General features: G+C 40.6%; 1 protein-coding gene across 16 annotated transcripts in view; it reads left to right on the top strand.

Moving 5' to 3' along the window:
• Positions 1 to 27,225, top strand: part of LRRFIP1 (LRR binding FLII interacting protein 1) — a 122,688-nt gene that overhangs the window by 71,004 nt on the left and 24,459 nt on the right. For 7 of the 16 annotated variants that reach the window (XM_066627789.1, XM_066627115.1, XM_066626940.1 and 4 more), the window contains 8 exons: positions 1,899 to 1,979; positions 3,208 to 3,252; positions 6,994 to 7,059; positions 11,384 to 11,461; positions 19,849 to 19,881; positions 23,059 to 23,184; positions 23,853 to 23,924; positions 24,845 to 25,015. In XM_066627789.1, coding sequence (XP_066483886.1) covers positions 1,899 to 1,979; positions 3,208 to 3,252; positions 6,994 to 7,059; positions 11,384 to 11,461; positions 19,849 to 19,881; positions 23,059 to 23,184; positions 23,853 to 23,924; positions 24,845 to 25,015 — 672 coding nt within the window. The remainder of the gene's footprint in view (positions 1 to 1,898; positions 1,980 to 3,207; positions 3,253 to 6,993; positions 7,060 to 11,383; positions 11,462 to 19,848; positions 19,882 to 23,058; positions 23,185 to 23,852; positions 23,925 to 24,844; positions 25,016 to 27,225) is intronic. The other 9 variants (XM_066627451.1, XM_066627534.1, XM_066627371.1 and 6 more) reach the window with 4 other exon arrangements.

The following is a 27,225-nucleotide window of genomic DNA, read 5'->3' as shown; positions in this document are numbered from 1 at the left end:
TTAACATTTCAAGACTAAGATAATCTTGAAGAAGTGTTAAATAATTCATGCGATGTGCCAAGATAATTGATTGATTTTGAGAATGTATATAGTCTACTTTCAGTTTTTTCATTCCTGATATGAAAATAAATCTCTACATTTTATGTGCAGTCACTTTCCATTTGAGTGAACCTGTCACTTGATTTGAACACAGCATCTTTGGAATTTTAATGAAAGAAGGATGAATGTATTTTTTAGGCTAAAATACTTATGAGATTTTTTTAGCATCTTCTCCTGATATACTCTCAATCGCCTGATTAATCATTCTGGCAACAGGCAATTGGGATCCCTTTTGCCTTCAGAATAGTGCTTAGTATAATCTAGTGTTTCTCAAACTGTGGGTCAATTTCAGGTGGGTCCCCATTCATTTCAATTGGTACTTTATATTAAATAAAAAAATAAGAATAAAAAATTGGTATTTTATTTTTAATATATTAGACCAGTGTTTCTCAAACTGTGGGTTGGGACCCACTAGGTGGGTCACGAACCAATTTCAGATGGGTCCCCATTCATTTCAGTATTTTATTTTTAATATATTAGACCTGATGCTCCCGTGGTGTGTGACTGCATTTGGGGAAATGTTACAGACCTGTACTTTTAACAAGCTACTATGTATATTCTTTTAACAATGATAGTAAATGGGACTTGCTCCTGGCTAAGTGTGGGTAAGATTGCAGCCTAGGATTGTTAAAAATTTTCCTACTTGATGATGTCGCTTCTGGTCATGACATCACTTCCGGTGGGTCCTGACAAGATTCTCATTCTAGAAAGTGGGTCCCAGTGCTAAATGTGTGAGAACCACTGTATTAGACTATGCTACCATGGTATGTGACTATATTTGGGGATGCTACATATTTTTCACAGGCTACTGTGTATATGCTTTTAACAATGATAGTCAATGTGGCTTACTTCTGGTAAGTGTGGATAGGATTGCAGCCTTTGGGACGTTCGGCGAATGTTTTTAAAAGAGATCAGCAACTGCTTGGGGAGGGTTAAGAGGGTTCTTTATTTTATTAAATAATAATTTATAATAAATAATAATTTGATTTTGTCGTATTGGGGGAGTTTTAAAAGTTTTCTGCTTGATGACGTCACTTCCAGTGGGTCCCAAGCAATTGCCATTCTAAAAAGTGGTTCCAGGTGCTAAAATGTTTGAGAACCATTAGTAGAAGCATACTAGAAAAGGATGTATGGCTATTTTTCAAGCAAGGTGTCTGATGGCTTTTAATTTTCTTCTCTAAACTATGTGTGGGTGTGTCATATTCATCTCAATATTCTGGTTTGACCTTCCCACTTAAAGGAGTGCCCAAATAGTGGAGGCAAACCTCTTTCTTTACTAGTGTAGTTCCGTCTCACAATAACCTAGGGATGGCTCAATGCCTGGAAAAGGCAGATCAACCTTTTAGAAGCAAGTTGGTAAGTACTGAAATTGTTTAGTTTACTGTATTGAATTAAGTGCTACAAAATCTAGCCTCAATTTGATTATATTTTTAATAACCAGCAAATGAATGTTTGCTTTCTAAATTGTATTTTTCTGCCTGCTGTATCAAAATTGCATCTTGAAATTGGCTGTGTGTTAAGAGAGGGTGTGGTTAAGAAACACCTGCAACTTACTTCCTGTACTGAATGCTATGGTATAGACCATATCATTCAGGATTCTTTATTTATAGGATTACATTCAAAATATATCCATTACAGAAAAAACACAACTTTTTCACTTTACCAACAAGTATGAGCTATTCACTACACAATAGCAATTTTTCTTTTGGATACATCAGTCGATTCTCTTGCTATGTGAGGACTCTGATAAATGCCACCTTTTCCTCTTGATTTAAAATTTTTTCTTTATGTTTATGTAGGCTTCCTGCTACTCTGACCTTAGTCTTCATAGCAGTGGTTTTCCTTCTAAATCCCAGCCTTCTTTCCAAAATGGAAATCAGGTTTGTTCTCCTTGCTTTTTCATTGAATGCTCTAGTTACATCTGGGAAGTACAACCTCAGTTGTTAATGTAAGAGGTTTTAATAAGTGAGAGTGTCTTTCTTTTAATTGACCAACTGCCAATAATCTCCAACCTTGTGGCTTCTTGCAATTTAAAAACACAACAATTTTTTTTCAATTTTATATGATAAAAATAAAATATAATGCTGTTTTTCAGATAACCCTGGTCCGGCTTCCTCATTTTAAATATTTTTGCTCTCATTTTTATTTCCCTGCAATTCTGAAAACTTCATAGAGAAGTAGGAGTTTATAACTGACAACTATCTACACAAAAAAATAAAAAACTGATCAGCAAAATGAATACAAACAGAATTCTCAAAGTACAGTCTATCAAATTATTTTTGTAGTGATTGCAGAAAATCACTAATTTAAAAACCTTGAAACCTCCACTGTGGTTGAATTCGCCCTGTTTGCATGCAGAAAACACCATGCATCTAGTCTGATAAGAGGGTTGTCTATATAGAAAGATTTTATCGTTTTCATATAGCACTTTGGTTATTTGTCCCTCTAATTGTGTGTGTTCTATCTGAATCGGTTGTGTGTTTGTTTCTTGTAGCCATATGGAAAAAAATACCTTCTGTGATTTTTCTTATGTATTTTCTGTTGCATTCTGATTTCTGGATAGGTTTGTTAATTTTTATTCGGAATAATTTCGTTCCTAACATACACATCAGCAGTAGCACAGTTTTGCAATACTGTTCTATTATTTACAAAACTGTTTCCTAAAGTTGTTATGCTGCCCTGTTGTGGATGTTGTCCAGGCATCTTTCTGTGCCAGTAAGGTGGCTGTGACTAAAGCAAGAAGCTCTGCTTCTGTGTCTTTTCCATATACGAGTTCGTTTTGAAATTATGCTTTGTGATTAATGGCTACTGCTCAGTTGTTCTGTTTTGCTTTTGCAGTGGATATCCACCCTTCCTGCAGGAAATATGCATAAATGTACTCTGTTTTATGTTTGACTCTCTGCTTGGATTTGGTTTTTCATCCTTTCAGCAGAAGTGGCTAGATCTTAAATATTCTGCCACACATAGTTATCTTGCATTACAATGTATGTGTTTTAGTTCCCCACCTAACAAGTGTAAGGACTGTCCTTGTGAACATTCTTTGTGTTTTCCTTCTTCCTTCATGTTCTAAAAATGTTTAAAACGCATTGTGCTCCTTGTCTTTCCCAGCCTTCCTTATTGTACAATGATGCTTTGTCATCCAGAAGCCATAGGGTTGGTTCTCTGTGCAGATTCTATTTCACATATTTTGATTGTGTTCCGTCATGTCTCAAGAATATCTTGCTGGTCTAGTTCGTTTCACCTATGGTGTGTCACTGAGTGTATGATCTGTGCAAATGGAATGCGCATTTGCCTTTGATGTGTCAGCTCGTTTTTGCTAGCCCTGCTTATTACTCCCACTAGAACCCCCAGTTGTTGCTTGTGAAACTGTAACAATCCTGCATACTGCTAGTTGGAATAAATCCTGCCTGTCTCCCCATTTCTGGGTGATGTATTATACATTAAAATGTAGTAAAAAAAGAGACAACATTGCAGTGCTCTTTAAAAAAGGAAAGTGGTTAAACTTCCTAATCCTTCCTTACCACAGTGTATATGTGTTTCTAGATTAAAGAAAAACCCTTTTCTAAGATTCTACATTTCCACTGTAGTTTGGTATTAAATTTTGAGTAAAACTTATTTTTTAAATGTATACACCGATTATTGATAACTCTTGTAAATATTTTCTGAGCCACCATAGAGTTTAATATTTGGTATTTTAGTAATAGCACCTCAGTCATTAGTAATGTGGTGTGTGTTCATATTATTACAATGCCTGTAAAATTTCATCAAATTTACTTAGCAGCATTTTTTTCTTCGCTTCTTTATGTTCAGATATTTGAATTTCTATAGATGAATGTTGTCACTTTTTTGATTTGAATTTGTAGATATGATGGGTTATGAATAAGTGAAACGGGAGCGTTGCTAGGTACCAAAAAAAATTATAGTACACTCCATCAAGCAGCTGCTATCTCTACTTGTTTCACTTCCTAGGCAAATTCATTGCTGCTTATATTACTGCAAGACTCCTAGAAAGAGGCAATGAACATAAGCCTAAACATTTGTAGCAGGGACATGCTATGAGTGGGGAGGCAGGGTCTCTCCACTGGAGTCCTTCAAAAAATGCTGCTGTCATGTGAAGTGCCCAAGCACCCACAACCCATGCACTCTGCGCTCCCTCCCTCCTCGCTCTGCGTGTGGGTTGTGAGTGCGTGGGCACCTCACATGGCAGTGGTGCTTTTTGATGGACTCCAGTGGGGAGGCTATGCATCCCTGGTTTGTAGGTTACATCGTGTTAGATTCCCAGGTCATGAGCAGTAGTTCCATAAAACAAATATGATACACAATTGTGTCTTTTCCCTTAGCCCTTGCATTACAACTTAATATGAAATACTATATAAATTTACCAAGCCTGTTAAGACCTTTTGGCATTGTTATCTAATATGCCATCATCACGTGGCACCAAATGCAAGTACTATACATGTGTTTAAATGCAAGGTGTGCAGGAGACATGTATCATATAGAAATACAATATAGGTGTTCCCTGGTATCTGCTGGTGCTCTGTTCTGGACTCCTCCATGGATACCTGAAACCATGGATACTGGGGATGCCTTTAAAAAGATAGGGGAAAGTTTAAAAAATCTTGGTAAAACAAGATTTAAAAAAAAAATTCCCCTATCTTTTTTAAAAGGTGTCCATGGTACCTGTGGATAACTGAAACGGTGGATACTGAATCTGTGGATCCCGGGGCATGCCTGAATTAGCAGTGTAACGGGCCTCAGAGTCATTGTCCTTTCTGTTAAGCACAAAAGAAAACACCTTTTTCTAAGATGAGCCTCCAATGAGAAATACTTGTGTTGCTTCAAAACAAAGAAAGGTTTTTTGGTTTAAAAATCATGTTTACTTGCATGTATTCAACCAAAATTCACAGGATTTAATGAGATGTCTGCTCTATTTTTTCTAAAATACTTCCTGAGCTAGCCTAGATATTCTATGCTAATTGTAAACTAAAGCAATAATAAAATACTGGAAGCATGAAATAGATAGTGGTCCAGGAAGGTGGGACTAAAACTGAGACAGGGAGCTGTAAAAAGTAATCTTTTCAGACCCTGAGAGGCTATACAAACACACTCTTAATGCTTGATATGAACTTGCTGACTATGAGAACTTTGGAAAATTGCTTCTTTAAAAATAGTTAAAACTTTATCGCTAGTGAAGAAAGCCATGCTCTCCCATTTGTAATCCATGTATTAAAGTATTCTTGCCTACGGATTTCTGTTCACTGTTGCATTGTTTTCTCTGGGAATGAAGGCTGTAATTTTCATTTCCTTAATTTATTTTCTACAACTCAGTAAGTTGAGGTATCAGCTACCTGAAAAAGTAGATATAAGAAGTTTTGCAACTTTAAACAGTTACCTCAGTATTTGGTATGTTTTGATTCAGTTTTACCCACTCCAAACCTCTGGCATGGAGTGTGCTTTAAATTACAATAAATGTTTCTTTTTGGCTATGCCACTGTCCTGAAGATATCAATTGAAAGGTGTCAGACTGCAAATATTAGTAAAGTGGCAACTCAAACACACTAGCTGCAATCTGGCATAGACTGTTCAGCATAGGCTGAACCTGTATTAGTAACCACTTTCCCAGTGGTGTAGCTAATGATCATGTAGCCTGGTGCCAAGCTCAAAATGATGCTCTGGAAGTGATGTCACAACTGAAAGTGACGTCATGCCCAGGCTTTTAAAAAAATGAAAATTGGGGGGGGGAGACCTGTCTCCTCCCCTCAGCAGCTCACCACCCACTTCCTCTGCCACCTCCCCCCAGCCAGTTGCATAGCTAAGGCATCTGTCTGCTACCTCAGATCAAAGAAGATTTGTAGCCCCCCCAAGACAAAATCAAATTTAATTAAGTAAATAAATTAAAAGTGTGCCCTGATTGGTTTGAGTGGCACACCCACTCACACTATGCTTGGCTGAAGAGGGAGGACAGTTAGTCTTCTCCTACTAAATATAAGACGAGCGCCTCTTGAAGAATTGCATCTTTACCCAGTTAGCCAGGGATAACTGTATTATGATACATGGAAATGAGAGCTGACTCATATTATTGGTACCATATACTGTATCATAATAACATGTCATTGCAACATTTCAATAACATGTCATTGACTCTCAGAACAATCAGTCTCATAGGTCAGTTTTGTTACGAAAATCCACTTTTTGTTCCATAAGGCAATTGGGTTTTCATTTCTGGTTAAATAGCCATAACTTTTGATAGAATATAGATATTTCAAAGTGGTTTATTTCATGCATTCTGCATTAAATGACCTTTCCAGTGATATATAACATGATGGTATTATTCATACATACCAAGATTTTCACAATTTTAGTCACTAGTGTCAAGCTCAGCTTGTTGCCCCTCCGAAGCTTGATGCCCGGTGCATCTGTGACCCCCTGCACCTCCTTAGCTACACCACCGCACATTCCTGATCTCTGCCCCCCCCCCCGCTTCTTTCTTAACTTGATGTAGTCCTTAACATGACCTTTGCTTTACTGTTTTTGATTCCAGGCAGACAACAAAGTCTTTGTTCCCTTCAAAACAGCGAATGTATGAAAAGTTGCATCATTTAGAAATTCTAGTGCAATAGATCCAGAGTACTATTTTAAAAAAGCCATCAGGTGCCTAGCAACACTGCTGACATGTGTGATGCATTTATTTTTAATTTTAATTCAGCATGCATTCTGAGCAGTTTCACAGCATATAGACATATGCTTGGTTTCACTACTGACATGCATGCAGTTAATACAGCAGTAAAGTAGGAGATGCTGTGTTGTATATTTCATTTCTATCCTACACTTTTTATTCTGCATCCTGAGTCTCCAAACTGCCAATCCTATTCTGACTCTGTTTTTTAATTGTAGGCATCTCTGTATGATGAGAACTTTAACAGTGGGAGTCGTCGATATAGTGCCTCTAGTTCACGTCCTGTAAGATGATTTCCCCGTTTTTGTTCTGACCTCGTTTCTGTTGTTCTAGAACAGGGGTCTCCAAACTTTTTGGCCAGAGGGCCGCATCAAATATCTGGCATGGTGTGGAGGGCCGGAAAAACAATTTAAATATAAAATTTATATAAATAAGAGATGGAACTTAGATGAGTGAATAAATGAATGAATGGACTCATTCATTCAACCTCTCTGGCCCTCAGAACACCCTCCAGACATAATCAGAGCACAGTTCTGGTCATGTTCAGTTGAGTGGGCCAGAGGCTTTCAGGGGAAAAGAGGTTGGCCACGGGCTGGAAAGAGGCTTGTTGTGAGCCACATCTGGCCCCCAGGCCGGGGTTTGGAGACCTCTGTTCTAGAATATTGCTCCTTTGACAACTGTGGCTGGTAAAAGACTGGTTGCTAGGAAGCACCTGGGGTATTATTTGTGTAAGTTGAAGCATAACATTTTATATCCAAAATATTTTGTTGGCTCTCTGAAATAGTGAAAACAGGTATTAGTGAAAGCTTCATTTTATGCTGTGTCACAAGTGGTGTCAATAATATACCATGTCCAACTTAGGTTTATCCAATAAACCATAGTTTTGGGGGGGGGATTGTAAACAAACTGGCAATCCATATCAGTGCCCTATCCCTTCTGAATCCAATTGAATTGAGCCCTTCCTGGTGTCTTAAGCCACAATTTCCTATGTCTGAACTGGGGACCTATGCTTCAAATGATCCCAATAAACCAGTATATTAAATTAGAATCAAACTGTGTCTTGATGTCCTAGATCCAAGCTACAGATTCCTCTTCAAGTTCTCTTCACAGTCACGCATAGTGGAAGTTCTGCACATTCAGAGAACTCAATCAACAGTAGTGTGATCTGGATTCAAGTTTCTTCATGATAACTAGAAATGTTGGAAATGTGTCCTATAAGATCTAGGGGTCACAAGTAACATTATCAAGCTAGGTAAAAATCTTAGTCGGTCTCAAAAACATGTTTTCCTTTTATTTTAACATCACAGTCTTGCTATTCATATGATTATCTTTCAGATTGTAGATGAATCAGAAAACCTTTGACTATAGGAGTATCTCTTGAAACTAGAGGGCAAACTACTGAATCTCTTACATGTAACTGATACTGTGTGTTAATCTTGCCAAGCAGATGTTGAGATAAATGTGAAATGTGCAAATTTCTGCAGTCAAGTAAGACACAATTCCCAGTCGATCAGGATGCATTCCTGGTCTTTTGGGATGAAACTACATTCTTTGCATTTCCTTGGATCTCATTAATTGTTAGGGTAATCAACAGGTTGTGCATTTAACCAGTCGTCCCCTCTGCAGGTCTGTCTTCAAATGGTTCATATTGGTTTGGGGGTGTTTTCAAAGGAACCAGTGAAGTGGACATACTTTCTGCCTGTGCTTGGGGTCTCTCCATTCAAGGGCCTAGGCAAAATATTCATCCAAGCTCTAGAAGCTTCTGAGGCCAGTTCTGAACATGTGCTAAACTCCACTATCCGTATATCTGCACAGATATCTACTTGAAGAATGTATAATAACAGATAACCTGTACTCACACAGAGTGAGGTGATAAGTTGAGATGGTAGAATTCTGGACAGTTCTGCTTCAGACTCTAATGGAGAATAATTTTTGTTTTAAATCCTACCCCCGTGCAAAAAAGCATCCTGTATGTGGTATATCTGATAATCAAGAACATATCTGTGGTAAACCTTTCTCCAATGTCCTTATTTACTAAATGCAATGAGTTTTTTACATTTTATTTGAAGTAGAAGTCCAGTATTTTGCCATCTCAGTTTACTACCTTACTCTGCAGATTGGGTTCTAGTTTGCTTTGATCACTTACACCAGTTTCCTGGTTCAGGCATTGTGAGAAACTTAGCATCTGGTTAGCTGCGTGAGGCTTGTTGGCCTGTTCATTTGAAATCCATGAATATTAAGTGTTTGCTTTAAATCTGTCTTTGAAGCATAAAAATGTTTTATACATGCCATTATTAAAAATACAGATCAGGTCCAACTGAAGATATTTCTCTTCCACTTTTCCCCTATCTGCAGTGTCTTTAGTGGTACAATTTTGTTAATGTTAGTATGACCCAAACTTTTTTCCAGTATTACAATTGGTGGAATGTAAATTCCTCTTATATTTTATAACAATTCTTGCTGCTTATTAGTGAAAAATATATTTTCTCATGCATACTTACCAGTTTGAGATTTTACCTTAAAATAATAATTTCAGAGGCTGTTAATCTCTCTCATTTAATTTTACTCATGGAAGTCATGGAAGTCTGATTTAGAGCCCAATCCTATGCCTGGCTACTCAGACATAAGTTCCATTATAGTTAATCAAGCTTGCTCCCAGGAAAGTGTGGATAGGATTACAGCTGTCCATGGGCACTATGTTCATGAATAATTTAGGTTTATTATTGGACAATATTAAATGCTTAGTGGTATGGTGAACAGTAATCTGAGTAAGTTTTATAAAGCAATAGAATGTTGAAACTTGTTTTCTGTTGCATCAGATTCATAGTTACTGGGGGAGAAGGGTATTTCACTTCAGAAAAATATGAGTCTTAATGTGATAGGCTTCAAAACATCAGCCATTAAAAGCTAATACCAGATGTTTGGTAGCTGCTGATAGTATTCTGATCCCTCACATGGACACAGGTCCATTTTTTGTAGTGACCTTGATTAATAAACTACTTCTTACTGAGTAGAGATTATCTGTGAGAAGAGTGTTTAGAAACTCCCGTGTAAAATTTTTCTTGTTTTAGTTGTTTGTCTCCCCCCTTCCATTGATTAGTTTAGTGTACTGTATTTCACTGACCAGTTTCATATTCAGGATAGTAAACTCAGATCATAGTTGGGTATTTCTACATTGGCACAGTTATGGTTATTGTAGATCAGGGGTGTCCAAAGTTTTTGGCAGGAGGGCCACATCATTTCTCTGACACTGCATGGGGGGGGGCCCCGGGAAAGAAAGAATTAATTTACATTTAAAATTTGAATAAATTTACATAAGTTTACATAAATGAATATATTAAAGATGAACTTATATGGATGAATGAAGGTCTTGCAATAGCTCAAGGCCTATAAAAAGGCCTGGCACAAAGCAAGGCTGGCCTTTCCTTTGCTGCCACTGCTGCATCACAGACATGAAACAGCAAGCAGTGGAGAAAGCCCTCAACCCACAGCTCACGCAAAAAGGTCAAACAGTTGCCTTCACAGTGAGAGCAGTTGTGTCAGGCCAGTGTGGGCTGCAACAAACCTCTGGAGGCCAGAGGCTCATTGGAGACTGGGGGCTCCCTGAGGGCCGCATTGAGAGGCCTCGTGGGCCACATGTGGCCCCAGGGCCAGGGTTTGGGCACCCCTGTTGTATATAGTTCCAGCTTGTCATCTGGAATTCAAACAAAAAGTCACCTACTTTATTAACTTTAATATCTCAGCAAAAAGTAAAAAAACAAACTTATTTTACATTTTTACAAGGACATTTAGAAGTTTTATTCGAATTCTAACAGGAAATAAGAATTTACAATTTACTGGATAAACATTAATACACTGGTGAAGATGGAGACCTGTCGGGCATCAAAGAAAGATGTCCTTTAAGCAAATACAAACAATTACAATTGAACATCCTAGTCTTGATCCTCTTGCTCGTAATCTGTAGTGGCAGATGAAGTAGATCTGCTGGGCTAAGCTATGTTTGCTGCACTGTGGCTATCACTTCAGTTATAATTTTAGCTATATGTTAGCTTATTATGAAAAACAGTTAGAACCATCTTACTTATATGACCTTGAACCAGAAACTATAATTCAACCTGACCTACCTAACAGAATTGTTGTGAGGACAAAGGGAGGGACCTTATTGACTCCCCTAAGATGTTTGGAAGAAGGGTGGAATATATAAATGTAGTAAATAAACTGAAGTAAATAACCCTTCATTGATTATGCCAGCACAGATAACTGACACTAATAATAATGACAAAGCGTTCCAGTGGTCATGGGGACTGGTTTGGACTCTGATCTTCTTTGGTGTAAATGCACCAATTGTCTGTCATGCATGCATTGGTATCAATCTACTACATGACTGTATGGGCATAAATGCTCATAGAACTGAACTGCTAGTATATAAATTTTCTGAAACATTTTCTGCTTCAAGTTTTTCTGAATGTATTTCTTTACATTGACTTTGAAGTGTGGGACAAACTTCTCAAACTTTTGGTAGTTTCATGTCATGTCTGATTTCTACTGTTCTAATGTTTGTTTTTTCTCACCTCTGTTTGATGCATTCTTTGGGGTGTATGTGGTCAGCCTTCGGAGTACAGTTGCTACCTTGGCTCGGGTTCTCGAGCTTCTTCTAGAGCTAGTTCTGCTCGTGCAAGTCCTGTGGTGAGCATGTCTTTCTTTCTTCTTGATCCTTCTTGATCCTATTAAATTGCTTCATTCCTCTGTTCCCCCCTCTATTACTGCAGAAGTTTGCCTGCCGTATATATGGCTGCATTCCGATTAAATGGCAAAGCTTGAAGAATGAATGGCTTCTTCCTTAAGATCTTAGTGACCAGCAAGCCATTCATATTGTATAACTAGAACTGCACCTGCAATCTGCAATTTCAGAGGTTGATCCTAATGTGCAATGTGACATTGTTGCATGCTAAATAGGATTCTAATCAGCTTGGTGATAATCTAACTAACTGTAGGTTCGGTTTAAGGTACTCAGAGTTAGAAACTGATTTATCCTCATAGTTTTAGGGCAATGTTACAAAAAAGGTTATAATGTAACAGATCTCATTTACTATGTGAAATAGGAACTGCTGCAAAAATGTTTTCTCTTTTCTCTTTGTTCCCTTTGTATCTGATTTTTTGTAGTAGGTCTTGCAACAGCTCAAGGTCTATAAAAGGCCTTGCAAAAAGCAAGGCTGACCTTTCCTTTGCTGCCGCTACTGCATCACAGACATGAAACAGCAAGCAGTGTAGGGAGCCCTCATTCCACAGCTCACGTGAGAGGTCAAACAGTCGCCCTCACACTGAAAGTAGTTGTGTCAGGCCACTGTGGGCTCCAGCAAGTCTCTGGAGGGCCAGAGGCTCATTGGCGACTCAGGGCTCCCTGAGGGCCACATTGGGAGTCCTCAAGGGCTGCAAGTGGCCCCAGGGCCGGGGTTTGGTCACCCCTGTGGTAGACCATGGGAATGCTTTAGTCATAGTATAGCTAGGTTTCAGCAAAGCATTTGACAGTCTTCTATGATATCCTAGTTGCCAAAATGGTAAAATACAGGTTCAACCTTGTTATACATGGATTTTTTTGTACACTGATTTGACTCAACTGGCCACTGCAAATGAGAAGGAATATGCTGATCCCTGGAGAAGGGGAAATGCATCCCTTTAAAATCACAGTTAAAAATACTGCTTTTCTTACTGTTGTAGAGAGATAGTCATGAAAGCAATTATAGGTATAACCTAATCATCCATGGATTTTTCATCTGTGGATTTTTCTATCTCAACATGATGAGAAGGGCCTTTAAATTAAAAGAGAACAGTTGTTTAACAATAGTCTTGTTAATGCAAGAGAGGGCAACCAGCTAACAATCCATCAATCATTCTTTCTCCAGGCACTTAGAAAAGCTTCACTCTTAGGCAAGAGACCCCCCCCTTCCCCCAGAGCACGTGAAAGGAAATCATTTTGCTCTGGATGAAGGGAGGGTTTGTTGGCTTTGAGTGAAGCCTTTCTAAGCTCCTGGAGAGAGACTGATTGATGGATTGTCTCCTTAATGACTCTGCCTTACATCCACAAAGATCAGCAAGGCTAAATTGCCCAGCAAAGGAACATTGTTTTTCAAATGGATTTGCTTTAACACGATTTTTGTCATCCATGATAATGAGACTAAACCTGTCTCTAACCTGTTGGCTAGATGGTACTACTGGTACATGGATTCAAAGCTGGTTGAGCACATTCCTAGTGAGTGCTATTAAATGGTTCTATGTCAATCTGGAGAGGAGGTAACAACTGGAATGTCACAGGACTCTCTTGGGCTCTATGCTGTTCAAGGCTTTTTATAAATATCTCGGTGATGGGGCAGAAGGGATGCTTATCAAATTTGCAGACATCACAGAACGAGGAGGATAGCTAACTGCCTGGAAGACCAAACTAAAATTCAAAATGATCTTATCAGTTTCAACCAACTCAAACAAGCTGAAGATCACCAGAGAAAGTTCCATGTGTAGGAACCAAAAATCAGAAGCACAAGCACAGGATAGGGGAATTGTATGCACATCTACTCAGAAGTATTGGGGCATACACCCAGGAAAGTGTTTGTAGGATTGCAGCCAGTTAATGAATCATGTTGGATATAAACTAGCAATGTGATGCAGATGCAAAAAACAAACAAAAAACAAACAAATGCATTGCTGGGCTGCATTAGCAAAGGCATGGAGACAAGAGCATGAGAAGTAGTAATTCTGCTCTAGACTGCATAAGTCAGACCTTATTTGGAACAGTTCATCTGGTTTTGGGCACCATGTTTTAAGGAAGACGTTGATAAGCTGGACGAGGTTCAGAGGAAGGCAACTAAGATGGTGAGGAGTCAGGAAATCAAGTTCTATGAGGAAGGGTTAAAAGAGATTGGTATGCTTAACTTGGAGAAGATGAGGACTAAGATATGATAACCAGCTTCAATTATCTGAAGGACTATCAAACAGGAGGAGGACTTACTTCCTGTGGTACTTGTATAAGAACATAAGTAGACCCTGCTGGGTCAGGCCAAGGGCCCATCTAGTTCAACTTCTGGTATCTCGAAGTGGCCTGCCAGATGCCTCTATGGGCACACAAAACAATCTGCCTGTATCCTGTTGCCACTCCCTTGCATCTGACATTCAGACCTTTAAAATCTGAAGGTTGCATTAGTCATTATGACTTGTAATCTGTGAATAGACTTTTCCTCCATAAATCTGTCCAATCCCATTTTAAAGGCATCCAAGCCAGATGCCATTACCAGGCAAAGAGTTCCACAGACTAATTATATACTATGTAAAGAAATGTTTTCTTTTGTCTGTCCTAATTCTACTCCCAGACAATTTTGGTGGATGTCCCCTGGTTCTGGTGTTGTGCAAGACAGAAAACACCTTCCCTGTATCAAGTGCTTTTTTTGTTTATATTAAAAAAAAAAAGGTGCAGGAACTCACAACTTGTTGATCTTTTATTTATTTATTTTTAAACCATTTTTTATTGGAGAAATAAAATATTTTTTATGTGCTTCCCCCTAAAGATGAACTTACTTCTGAGTAGACATGCATAGGATTGGGCTGTCAATCTCCACATCCCCTTCCCCCTAGCCACTTTTTCTGCACGTGGGGAAAAATACTGTACAGGAGCACTTGTAGCGTGTAGTATGTAGTGTGGCACTACTTCGAGAAGAGGAAGCAGTGAATGGATTCCGGAAAGTGGCTTACATGAGTTCCATGTAGTAAAATTACTCTAAGCAACTGTGGGAATAAGAACAAAAAAGGAATTCTTACATGAGAGGGGTCCTTAGGTGCACACAGAAACAGCTACGTTTGCAAACAAGTGATTAAATATGGTTTAATTCAGGTATCAGAATACTCTGTGTCTTTGGGAAGGCGCTTGGCATGCAATTGTATGTTCTCTGCTGCCCTGAGCAGCTGCTGTGCATTGCTGGAGAGGAGCTGCAAACGCTGGCTGGCGGAGGGCATGCTTTTGGGGGAAGGATGAGGAGGATCTCTGGCAAGGCTGGACAGCACATTGTACACACGTAGAATCTCTTTTCACCTCCCCTTAGCATGTGAAAATGGGTGCAGATATATATCTCTGCCAGGATTAAGAGCCCAATCCTAGGTATATCTACTCTGAAGTAAGTCTCATTCTAGTCGATGGAGCTTACTCCCAGGAAAGTGCCTAGGATTGCAGCCTAAGAGCCCAATCCTATACATGTCTACTCAGAAGTCCACTTTAGTGAATGGGGCTTACTGTGGATAGGATGGCAGCCTTATAGTCCAATCCTGTGCCTGTCTACTCAGAAGTAAGTTCCATTATAGTGAATGGGGCTTACTGTGGATAGGATGGCAGCATCAGGGCCCAATCCTGTGCCTGTCTCCTCAGAAGTAGAGTCAATGGGGCTTCCTCCCAGGAAAGTGTAGAGAGGACTGGAGCCTCAGAGCCCCTCCTCTGCCTGTCTCCTCAGAAGTCAGTCCCATTAGAGGCAGTGGGGCTTCCTCCCAGGAAAGTGTGGAGAGGACTGCAGCCTCAGAGCCCCACCTCTGCCTGTCACCTCAGAAGTCAGTCCCATTAGAGGCAGGGGGACTTCCTCCCAGGAAAGTGTGGAGAGGACTGCAGCCTCAGAGCCCCACCTCTGCCTGTCACCTCAGAAGTCAGTCCCATTAGAGGCAGTGGGGCTTCCTCCCAGGAAAGTGTGGAGAGGACTGCAGCCTCAGAGCCCCTCCTCTGCCTGTCTCCTCAGAAGTCAGTCCCATTAGAGGCAGTGGGGCTTCCTCCCAGGAAAGTGTGGAGAGGACTGCAGCCTCAGAGCCCCACCTCTGCCTGTCACCTCAGAAGTCAGTCCCATTAGAGGCAGTGGGGCTTCCTCTCAGGAAAGTGTGGAGAGGACTGCAGCCTCAAAGCCCTTCCTCTGCCTGTCTCCTCAGAAGTCAGTCCCATTAGAGGCAGTGGGGCTTCCTCTCAGGAAAGTGTGGAGAGGACTGCAGCCTCAAAGCCCTTCCTCTGCCTGTCTCCTCAGAAGTCAGTCCCATTAGAGTCAAAGGGGCTCACTGTGCCCTCGCACTTGTCAGCCAGAGTTGCCTGGTGCAGGAGGAAGCCTGCCTGGGAAAGGATGGGGTGGGGGGAGAAGAGGAGCCCTATGGGAGGGTTGGGCTGGGCTGGGCGGGGGAGGCTGGGGGGATCCTCGTTCAGTGGCTGCGCTTTTGAGGGGAGGAAGGGAGGCAAGCGCCGGGCTGGGAGGCAGAATTGAGTGCGGCAGCTGCTTGTTGCGGGGGAAGCCCATCAAAAAGGTGCATAAAAAGGTGCCGGAACGCCATTCCGGTGCTTTCCATTAGAAAAAAAGCCCTGCCTGTATCCATCCCATGTATAATTTTATGTGTTTCAATCATGTTCCCTTCTCAGGTGTTTTCTTTCTAAACTGAAGAGCCCTAAATGTTGCAGCCTTTCCTTGTAAAAGAGGTGCCCTGGCCCACTGATCATTTTGGATGCTCTCTTTTTCACCTTTTCTGGTTCCATACTATATTTTTTTAGGTGTGGCAACTGGAACTGAACATAATACTCCAGATTTGATTTGTACAATTGCACAATAATATTGACCATTCTCAATCCTTTTGTTAATGATCTCAAACGTGGAATTGGCCTTCACAGCTTCCACACACTGGGTTGGTATTTCATCAAGCTGTCTGCCACCACCCCAAGATCTCTCTCCTGATCCCTCACGATCAATCCATTAGAACCCATCAGCATATATGTGAAATAATTTCTTACCCCAGTGTGCATCACTTTGAGCTAACTTGCATTGAAGTGCACCTGTCATTTTGTTGCCTATCTCCCCCCCCCCCCCCCAAGATTGGAGAGATCCTTCTGGAGCTCTTAACAGTTCTAGATTTCACACCCAGAAAACTTTAGTGTTGTCCATAAATTGGTCACGTTGCTGTTTATTTCCGGCTCCAGATCATTTATGAACAAGTTGAAAGGCGCTGGTCCCAAGACTGATCCTTGAGGCACACCATTTTTCACTACTCTTGTTTGTGAAAATTGCCCATGTACATCCACTCTGTTTTCTGTTCTTCAACTAATCCCTAAGAGGACCTCTCCTTTTTCTCCCTTCCTTTCTTAGGAGCCGTAGGAGCCTTTCAAATGCCTTCTGAAAGTCCAGATATATCTCATATCAACACTGCTTTTCCCTCAGCAAAGCTTCTGTTTGGTCAAAGATATTATCCTTGATTAGGTTTTCCTACCATCTTACCTGGAAACAGATCTTAGGCTGACCACCTTGTATTATCCTGGGTCCCCTCTCCATCTTTTTTTAAGGGAGCTGCCATAGCTATCCTACAGTTCCCTGGCACATTGGCCGTTTTAAGGGACAATTTGCATATTTTTGTCAGAGGATCTGTAATTTTACACTTGAGTTCCTTAAGAACTCTTGGGTTGATGGCATTTGGGCCTGGTGACTTGTTAATCTTTGTCAATACATTCTAAAATATTGGTTAACAAATTGACTAAATCACCCTTCCCAGGAGGGGCTGTTCAAGTAGTGGTAACTTCCTGAACTTTTCTGCCATGAAGACAGATGCAAAGAACATGTTTAATTTCTCCTATCTCCTATTCCCTGGATAGTGATCCAGCACTATCTACTGCTTCTCTAGCAGTTTTCCTACATCTAAACATATTTGAAAATGCTTTTATTATTTTCTTTTAATGTGACTGGCCATACTCTCCTCAAAGTATGCTGATCTAGCTGTTGTGTCCCACCATGACTCTGCTCCTAAATTTTACTCTGTCACTATATGGCTGTTTTGAAACATCTCCACCATCATCCCATAGGGATGAATAGTCCTGAACTGGATACCACTCAGCTCCTATCAGCTTTTATCCAGGGTTCGGTTTAAAAGCTCCTCTTTCACTTGGTTAATATTACACTCCAGCAGTCTGGTTGCATTTGGTTCAGTGAAGCCTGTCTCTTGTGTACAGGCCCTGCTTATTCAAAAACATTCCCCAGTGCCTAATCTAAACCCCTCCTATCGACACCATTATCTCATCCATGCATAGATCCCCCCCAAACTCCATCTGACTAGCTGACCCTGCACATGGAACAATACTACAAAGAACGCTACCTTGGGGGTCCTGGCCCTAAGCTTTCTACCTAGCAGCCCAAATTTCACCTCCAGGACTGCCAGGCTGCATTTCTTCATGTCATTGGTGTCGACATTCACCTTCCCAGTACTTCCAGCACTATCTAGGTGAGACATGATGTCCTCAATTTTTGCATGAGGCATGGAAGTTACTACATGTCTGTACATCCATCTCAGATCCCCCTCTCTATGTTCCTGACTGTAGAATTGCCAGTGGGACAAGAAGCCACTGATTGTCCCCCTTCCCCAGAAAAGTATCCTTAGTGCAAGTGGATGCAGGTGTTTCCCTCTTCTGAATAGTATCCTCTATCTTGGAGATTGCCTTCCATGGCAGCCAAGGAGCTGTTACCCTGAGAGTGGGATAACGTCTTTGTTTTCTTGGAAGTCTTGATGAGAAAAATCTGCTTCTCTGCTTTTTCAGGTAAGCTGCCAGGGCTTGAAGAGAGCAAACCTGTTCCCTGAGATCCCAGATCTATTTGCCCTGATTACACATCCACAAGTCATACAAATGACACTTGGTGCAATATGCTCTCCACCCTACTGCTGGCTTTCTGCCTTAATGGTTTCATTGTGGTGCTTTACTTTCCTGGTTGGGCTTAGTGCAGGAAGTTTAATGTAATTGGAATTCTTTGTGTCTGGTCTTTAAGTGCTTGTTACACTTAGTTAAAGGGTTTGTGTAATCTCTTTCTCAAAGGAAGGGGAGTGTTTGTTGCTCTGGCTCCCTTACCCTTCTGTTCAACATGTACAGATGCTTAACTTGCTTACCTGTGTCTTGGTTTACCTGGTACCTGTTAACTTGGTTTATCTGGTCCCAGAAGGCACACTTGCTGCTCAAGGAAAGAGCTCACTCGTAAGCAGGTTCTACTTTTATACCTTTATAGTAGCTCCTCCGCCTACCCTTCTGGCTAATGTCTAAAGGCGGGGCCTCCAAGGGTGTAGCCTCCAAGAGATTAGCAGAACAATAGATGGTACAGCAGTTGCCCTGGGATCTTACTCAAAAGTAGGCTCTAGTCCTACTCAGACATGGTTAGAATTAAGCTCTCATTCTCTGAAAAGAATCCGCTTCCTGGCCTTCACCTGTCCAGTTTTGCCCTGCACCACTTTATTTTTCAGTTTTTCCCCACCTAACTTTTACGCCATATGACCAGATCCTCAAATTTCCTCCCTTAAGTTAAAGTTTTAACTTTATGTTAAATTTTTAAGCTTAGATGAAAGTTTGGAGGATAAGAGATTGTATTTATCTCAATTTCGCATAGCTGTTATCTCTCATGTCTGTGTCTTCCCTTACCTAGCACTTCCAAAATTGTGTTCCAAAAGGAACACTCTCTGCTCATGGAGAATTGAAAGTATTATGTACGCTAATGTAGCTTACAGAATTGCAATAAAATGCCATTGTTTCAGTGTTAGGTGCCCAGATGCCCAAATCTTGTTGCGCCCCTTTTGTTTATACAGCACTGCCAGTCAAAACAGCAGAAGAATGTTGCAGTATAGATAACAGTCTCGTCTTTGCCCATACATTATACCTTCTGAACTTATTCAGTTAAATGTGTGAACACATTCAAATGCCTGATACTGAAGTGAGGCAGCCAGAGCTACTCTGGCCTAGTTGGAACATTAAAAAAAAGCAGAATATCAAAACATATTGAATTTTTAACATAACTTTTCATCTCAGAAATAAAAGAAACTGGTGTGTTGAATATAGAGACCTTACTGAAAAGTACTCGTTGATGTAAAAAATGCAGAGCTGTTTACCTTGGTTATTTGTGTCCGGACTGTGTAGTAAACCAATCGGCTTTACCCTCAGATTGCAGGTAGCCAATGGCAACATGTGGAACAATTTTGAGAAGTTATTCATGGAGGAGAATGGCTCTTTAAGGTCTGGTCATCCAATTATGATTTCTTCTTTTTCGCTTTAGGTTGAAGAAAAGCCCGAAAAAGACTTTGAGAAGGTATGTGTCATAATGTGCAAATAGAATGTTAACCATGCGTTCTACTTTTAAAATTTTCTGTGATTGACTTCATGTGGATACAATAACATTAATAATTAATGTTGCTAGATTAAATGAACTCTGATAATATTTTGATATAAATTTTCATGTATTTTAATAGTGGAAGACCTTGGTAGATGACTTGTTGTAGAAACTGGCAGGGAAGTGTGACCCTCTTGATTCTGCTGAACCTCTCAGTGACTTTTGATACCTCAGCCATAGTGTCCTTCTGAGATAGTTGGCTGAATTCAGACTTGGGAACACTGTTTTGCAGTTGTTCCACTACTTCTTGTCTGACAGATCTCAGAAGGTAGTGCTGAGGTACACTTGTTTGTCATCCTGGCTCATTTACTTGTGGAGTGCTGCAGGGATCTGTCTTGTCCCCAGCACTGTTTAACATCTATATGAAACGGCTGGGGAGAGATCATCTGGGATTTGGAGTTGGCTGCCATCAATTTGCTGTTGACCACCCAACTCTGTCTTTTCCATCCAACACTGAGGTGGCTGTTAAAGTCTTGGATCACTGCCTGGAAGTGGTGGGGAATGGGTTGTGGGTTAATAAGATGAAATTAAATTTGGACAAAACAAATTTTCCAGATCAAAAATTCACAATACAGGTGTTAGACTATCAACCTGTTCTGAATAGAATTGCATTCCCTCTGCATGATAGGTGCACAACTTGGGAGCCTTCATGGATCCACAGCTACTCATCGATTGCCTGATGGTGGCTGCAAAAAAGGTGGCTTTTGCCCCATTTCAGCTGTCACACCAGCTGTGGCTATACCTGACCACAGTGGTCCATGTTGTGGTGATAGTTCAATTAGATTATTACATACTCTGTTGAACTGTCCTTGAAGATTGTCTGGAAATTGTAGTTGGTGTAGAATGTGGCAGCCTGTCTGTTTGCTGGAGCTTGGTGGTTTAACTCTATTGGGCTGCTGCACTAGCTGCTAGTTCATTTCCAGGCACAATTCATGGTGCTGGTTTTATGCTTTTTACAGTCCTAGAAGCCTTTTACAGTCCTAGGAGTAGGGTGCCTCAGGGACTGTCTTCTGGGCAGTCCTGCTTGCTCCCTAAGATCATCTGAGACCTAACAGAGATCAAAGGAAAAGCAGCAAGAAATAGGGCCTTCTCAATGGTGGTACTGCAATTTTGTAAGCCCCTCACTGGAATTTAAACTCCCCTAATTAACACCATTCTGGCGGGAGCTATGGATCTTTTTGTTTAGAACAGCTTTTTAGTTGGGGGGGTTAGGGTGGTTGACAGTTGTGTAGCTAGGAATTCTGCTCTTCCTGCTGTTTTTAGTTTCTGTTTTATCGCAGGTTTTGCTTTTAGCGTCATGGGCATTTTCTTTGGGATAGGAAAGGTGGGGTATAAATCTTTTAAATAAATAAATTTATACTACTGCTGCTGTCTTTAAATAATTGACTAATTGCTTTAAATCTTTTGTGCTCTGTGAGTTTAGCTACTCTTACAAGGGTTTTGTGTAGGTGTATGTTTTACCTATTTAGTTTTGTACAAATTTTTATAATGTTGTTAGCTGCCTTAAGTGCCATTAGAAGAAAAACTGGATAGAAATTTTTTAAATAAATAATGGAAGAAAGAGCTGTATATTTTGGAGACTGTACATCCAGACTTGAGTAATCTAACGTTTCATATGTTTGTTGCTGATAGGGCTCCTATTGCATAAAACCCAATAATGAAAGGACTAAAAGTATGATAAACTAGACAGAATTCTTTGTTTGTATGATACTATTAAGTTTTTCTTTGGGTAGCTGTGGGCCACTGCAAATAAATTCAGAATAATATTATAAAATGCTTTTCTATAATATTAATAATAGCATTTTCCACAAAATGTAGTTCACAAAGTGGTTTCCATGGCTAAACAAATTGTTTCCATGGCAAATAATGGCTAAACCAATTCCCCCCAAAGCTCATAGTCTAAAAAAGATGCAACAGAGACACCAATAACCACCAATGAAAAAGACACAATGTTGAGGTGAAGAAAGGAAAATGCTCTCCCCCTGATAAATGTCCTTTTAAGGATACTGCATTAAAAGGCGTCTCTTTGCCCAGCTAGCAGGGTCTGTTGCCTTGCACATACCTAGGTTGCTTATTTGAAGGACAGTGTATGGATGGCCAAAAAGCTGTACATTATTAAGAATTTATTTTAAAAATATATTTATTTCATTATTTACTTATAGCTTTTCCTATGCACAAAGCAGTGTACAACAATAATTAAAAATAAAATGAATGAAAAAATTAAACAATTTAAAACAAATAATACAGGAGCAAATATAAAGGTATTTACCTTTAATACCTGGTATTTACCAGGTATTACCCCTGCTAATTGGGTAAGAGGCACTTTTTCAAGTGGGTGCTCCTTTTTTTTTAGCAGGGGGAGAGTAACTGGCCCACCTCACCCCAGCACTGTCTGTTCTAGTGGCTGTCTGCTGGTATTCATTTGCATCTTTTTAGATTGTGAGCCCTTTTGGAACAGGGAGCCATTTAGTTATTTGATTTTTCTCTGTAAACCGCTTTGTGAACTTTTAGTTGAAAAGCGGTATATAAATACTGTTGTTAATAATAATAATAATTGTTAAAAAAACAACAACAGAAGTAGCATGGCTGAAAGAGTCACCTGCCTGATAATTGGCCTCTCCAATATCTTGAAAATATGATCAAGATTTTTCTATTTTCTGTTTTGTCATTTGCAGCTAAGGTGAGAACAAAGTGCTTATTTCTATTTATGCCTAATAAAGGTTGACTTGACTTGACTTATTTCTGGTCATCATCTACTTAATGACATCACTTCCTGTCTGTGAAAGCTGCCACTTTTGGCTTTTTTAGTTGTTAGATGGGTGGTGTGAAATTTCGCTGCTTCTTAAGAGTGAAGTTGCTAATAATTATTCGTCATGTATTTTATGTCATACTGATGTACAGCACACAAGCCATAATTTGGAAAAGAATATTTCACTGTGGGGTTCTAAAGAAGTGTCAGGATTGTTTTGTTCATAATGCTGCACAATGCTGCAAAACAAGGTTTATTGTATTTTTTTTTAATTAATGTGCTTTAAATGTTTTGGCTTTTAAAGATGGTTTTGGAAATTACCATTATTTAATTACATATTATTCCAGGGAATTCGTACTGTGTCAAGTTTGTCAGCAGCTACACTGGCCTCTTTAGGGGGAACTTCATCCAGGAGAGGCAGTGGTGATACCTCCATCTCGGTGGATACTGAAGCATCTATTAGAGAAATTAAGGTAGGAGGTTTGTTGGAAAGAAGATAGAAGCTGATACAATACACCTTCTTATATTTCTGGGTCTCAACCAAACTCTTGACAGCATGCTGGTCAGAGGAAGAATGGAGCCATCATATTTTGTAGCCCTCCCCCCATATCCATTGGGGATACATTCCTACTGCTTGCACAGATACCCCGAACAACAGAGTAGCAAACCCTTTATTTACTGTGGCACTGCAAGTCATTCTGGAGTGCTATGTGGCATTAGCATTCAAACAAAGAGAGATGACATGAAGTGGAGAGCAGAGGAAGCTTTTTGGAAAAGGAAGCAGATAGCAAAATGCTAGACTCAAAACCGCTAGAGGAGGTGACAGGAAGAATGCTTACAGGAAAGAGTCTAGCGTTCTCGCTGTCTGTCTGCTTCCTGTTTTGCAAACAGAGTGATTGCAAACAGAGAGATGAGTCATGAATGTGTCAGGGGAATTTGAGAACAGCAGAAAACTGAAATTATGGAAACCAAGTTCACAGATATGGGGTTGAGGGAGCTATTGTATAAAATTCATACAGGGATATACATTTCACTATTAGATAGAAAATCCTTTTGAAATGGATAATTCCGGTGTGCTGTCAGTATCACACAATGGTTATCTAGTGGCTTTCTTGACACAGTGTTTTACCATTTTCTTCAGGATATCATTGAGTTAAAGGAGCAGATTCAGGATGTAGAAGGAAAGTACATGCAGGGTTTGAAGGAAATTAAGGTACAAGTTTATTGTAGAGTGAGCATGTTTAACTAGATCAGTAAATTAACTGGCTAAATATCCAGAAAGGCAACAAGAGCAGAGTGGAATTTAACATGCATGTTGTATTTCACAGTTGTGAAATTGCATAATAAGGTAATTATAGTACAGAATGTCTTGAATATCTTGCTTTGCTCTAAAATTCTAATTCAGCTCAGAACAATGTAAGTGTATCAAGCAGATTAACCAATTCAGCAATTATAATATCTAAAAAGTGATTTTGCTTCTGCATGCTTTATATTGCTATCAGAGTGACTATGATCTCATAAAATGACTCAAAAATGTTATACAGTTCAGAATTTGTCAATTTTTGCTGCTTGATGATGTCACTTCTGGTCATGACACCACATCCGGTGGGTCCTGACATATTCTCATTCTAAAAGGTGGGTCCCAGTGCTAGATGTGTGAGAACCACTGTTCTATTTTATTTCTCCCCAGGTCAGAGAAAGTGAAAGCGGAGCGATCGCGGAGGCAGAGTGCGATCACTCTACTTTCACTTTCCCTGACCTGGGGAGCCCTGCAGGCACTTGAGCAGGGCTCCCCACCCCCTGGGAAGTCTGCTGCAGGTGGGTGCACCTGAGTCCCTGCAGCCTCTCTGAACAGCGTGATCCCGGGGATCGCATCACTGCCTTCCCCCCACCCCTGCTGCCTTCCTCCCCTCCCTTGCAAGAACTTATTGCAGGTTTCAAACTCCTGGAGAGTTTGAAAACCACAACCTTATGGGATCTAAACCACAAACATTAGCAAGACCTGACTGATCTTTAGGTTTGGCTCAAAAGTGTGTGTTTGGTAGAGACTTCACTGTTGAGTTCAAGGAAACCAAGCTTTCACAGTATTTCGACTTGATTGGTGGTAATCTCATAATTCTGTCCTTTGTTTAGGACTCTCTAGCTGAAGCTGAGGAGAAATATAAGAAGGCTATGGTGTCAAATGCTCAGTTGGACAATGAGAAAACCAATTTCATGTATCAAGTAGATGCCCTAAAGGATGCATTGTTAGAACTGGAAGAACAGCTTGCAGAATCCAGGAGACAATATGAAGAGAAAAGCAAAGTAAGTAGCCATACAAGATGCTGATGTTTTTATCAGACTGTAGTGGCCTAGTGCAGCTTTGTGACCCACTGTGGGTAGATCTACCTTTAGTAGATTTGCCACTGCCACAAAGGAAACTTTCAGTCCCAAATCCAGAGTAAAGCCTCTTTCTCTCACCCCCTCCCATCACAAAAGCTCTTTAGACTGGACAGAAAGATTGGGTAAGCGCCTTGTAAAAACCAGAAGTATTTACTAGTAAAACAGTAAAGAGAAAAGGGTAATGGTAACAACAGACTTTTGCAATTAATTTTTAAAAAATGTCTTCAAGTTAGAAGGCTGAAAATAAACTTATCTAGAAATAGCCTTGTATATAAAGGTACTCAGATGGAATTTCCTTGTTCACCTCCAAGGGTATTCTGAGGGGTCATCAGGAATGCACTGGCATAGCTAGAGGGTGGGTGGCACACTTAAGTTTTGCAGGGAGCCTCCCTGCAGCTTGCAAGCAGCTCCTCCCCATCCGCTTTGGAGCCATTCACCTCTGTTTAGCCTCAATGCAGCATGCAAGTGGCTCCTCCCCTCCCCTTTGGAGCCATGTGGGCCGGGGGAAATGGAGGCGAACGGCTCCCAATGGGAGGCGGTGGAGCCGCTTGCAGGGAGGGTCCCTGCAAAACTTAGCGTGCCACCCCCCCCAGCTACCCCAGTGCAGGAATGAACAGGTAACACCTGTCAATGCTTGAACAAAAGATGTGCCCAGATTCAAATGGGTCAGCTGCTTACATCCATCCTCTTGACCCCCCACAGCCCCTACTGCTCTGATTGGTGGTTAAGAAGTGGGAAAGCTGGGGTTAGTCCTTTGAACCGTCCCTTGGTCTTGGTCAGGTGTTTGTACATGATAGGTGACACGGTGGAGGCCTTGTGGGGTGCTGTTGGTTACATTCTGGTTCCTTTGCTCCTCTGTTCAGCAAAAAAGTGCCACACTGGCACTTCAGCCCACATCATAATCTGCACTTCTTGGCCTAGAAATCATAGAGTTGAAAGGGACCTTCATAAAGTCCAACTCCCTGCCAATGCAGGCTGTCTGCAGCTACAACATCCCTTATAGATAGCTATTTAGCATCTGCTTAAAGAACATTTGTGATGGAGAGTCACTCTGCCACTTTTCGAGGCAGACTGTTCCACTGCTGCCAAACACTTTGTACCATTAAGAAGTTGTTCCTAATGTTTAAAGAAAATCTTCCATATCACTTAAACCCATTTGTCTTTGTCCTACCTTACAGAGTGACAAAAACAAATCCACTCTGTCTTCTACATGCAGCCCTTCAGATAGTTATTATGTCCTCTCTTAATCATCTCCTCTCAAAACTCAAACATGTTCCTTCAACCTGTCCTCAAGAGATTCCAATCCTATTTGGAATCCTCCTCTGGATCTGCTCCTGGGCACCCAGAACTGAATTCAGTATTCCAAGTTCAATCTGACTAAAGCAGGAAACAGCGGTATTATTATTTCTCTCAATCTCAGTACTACTGGTGATGTTACCTAGAATGTCATTCACTGCCTAACCTGCTGCATCACACTGCCAACTCATGTTTAGCTTATCCACTAAAATGCCTAGTTTTTTTTCCTTTGTACTCCTGCTCAGTCAGGTATCTCCAATCTTGTATATGTGCCTCTGATATTTCCCACTTGAATGCAGAATGTTGGACTTCATTTTGCTTGCATTTGCCCAGTTTTCCATCCTGTCAGAATCATCCTGAATCCTGCTCCTATCCTCTAAGGCAGAGGTTCTCAATCGTTTTCACTCTGTGACCCACTTTCAGCACTGATCTTGGCAACTTGGAAGTGTTGGCAGAGACATGTTGATATCACTTCATTGCCTAAATTCTGGGTTGCCAAGCTTTCGCTTATTTTTTACATTAACAACCAGTTGCTAGAGCCTCTGCTCTGGGCCTTATTGCGTCATGTCCTTAGCTCTATGTCCTCCATGATGTGAGAAGGCATGACTCAACATGCCGGAGCAAGGGTGAAGCAAAGGCAAATGGATGGTTTTGTTTTTCTTCACCTCCCTTACTAACCTAAGCTCATTCTGAGCTTTAGCTCTCCTGACTCTCTCCTGACACTTAACAGTTAAATGCCTATATGCTCATTTGTCCATTTGCTCCTTCTTGAAGACCTTGAAGCAGCTGACAAGCAGAGCTGAGTGATTTCACCTGCTATTAGTGTGAGCAAGAAG

The sequence above is a fragment of the Tiliqua scincoides genome, chromosome 1 (assembly GCF_035046505.1).
Source record: "Tiliqua scincoides isolate rTilSci1 chromosome 1, rTilSci1.hap2, whole genome shotgun sequence".
In the NCBI taxonomy this organism is placed as follows: domain Eukaryota; kingdom Metazoa; phylum Chordata; class Lepidosauria; order Squamata; family Scincidae; genus Tiliqua; species Tiliqua scincoides.
The sequence above is the reverse complement of the archived record's forward strand: the minus strand, read 5'-3'. Positions and strand labels throughout refer to the sequence as shown.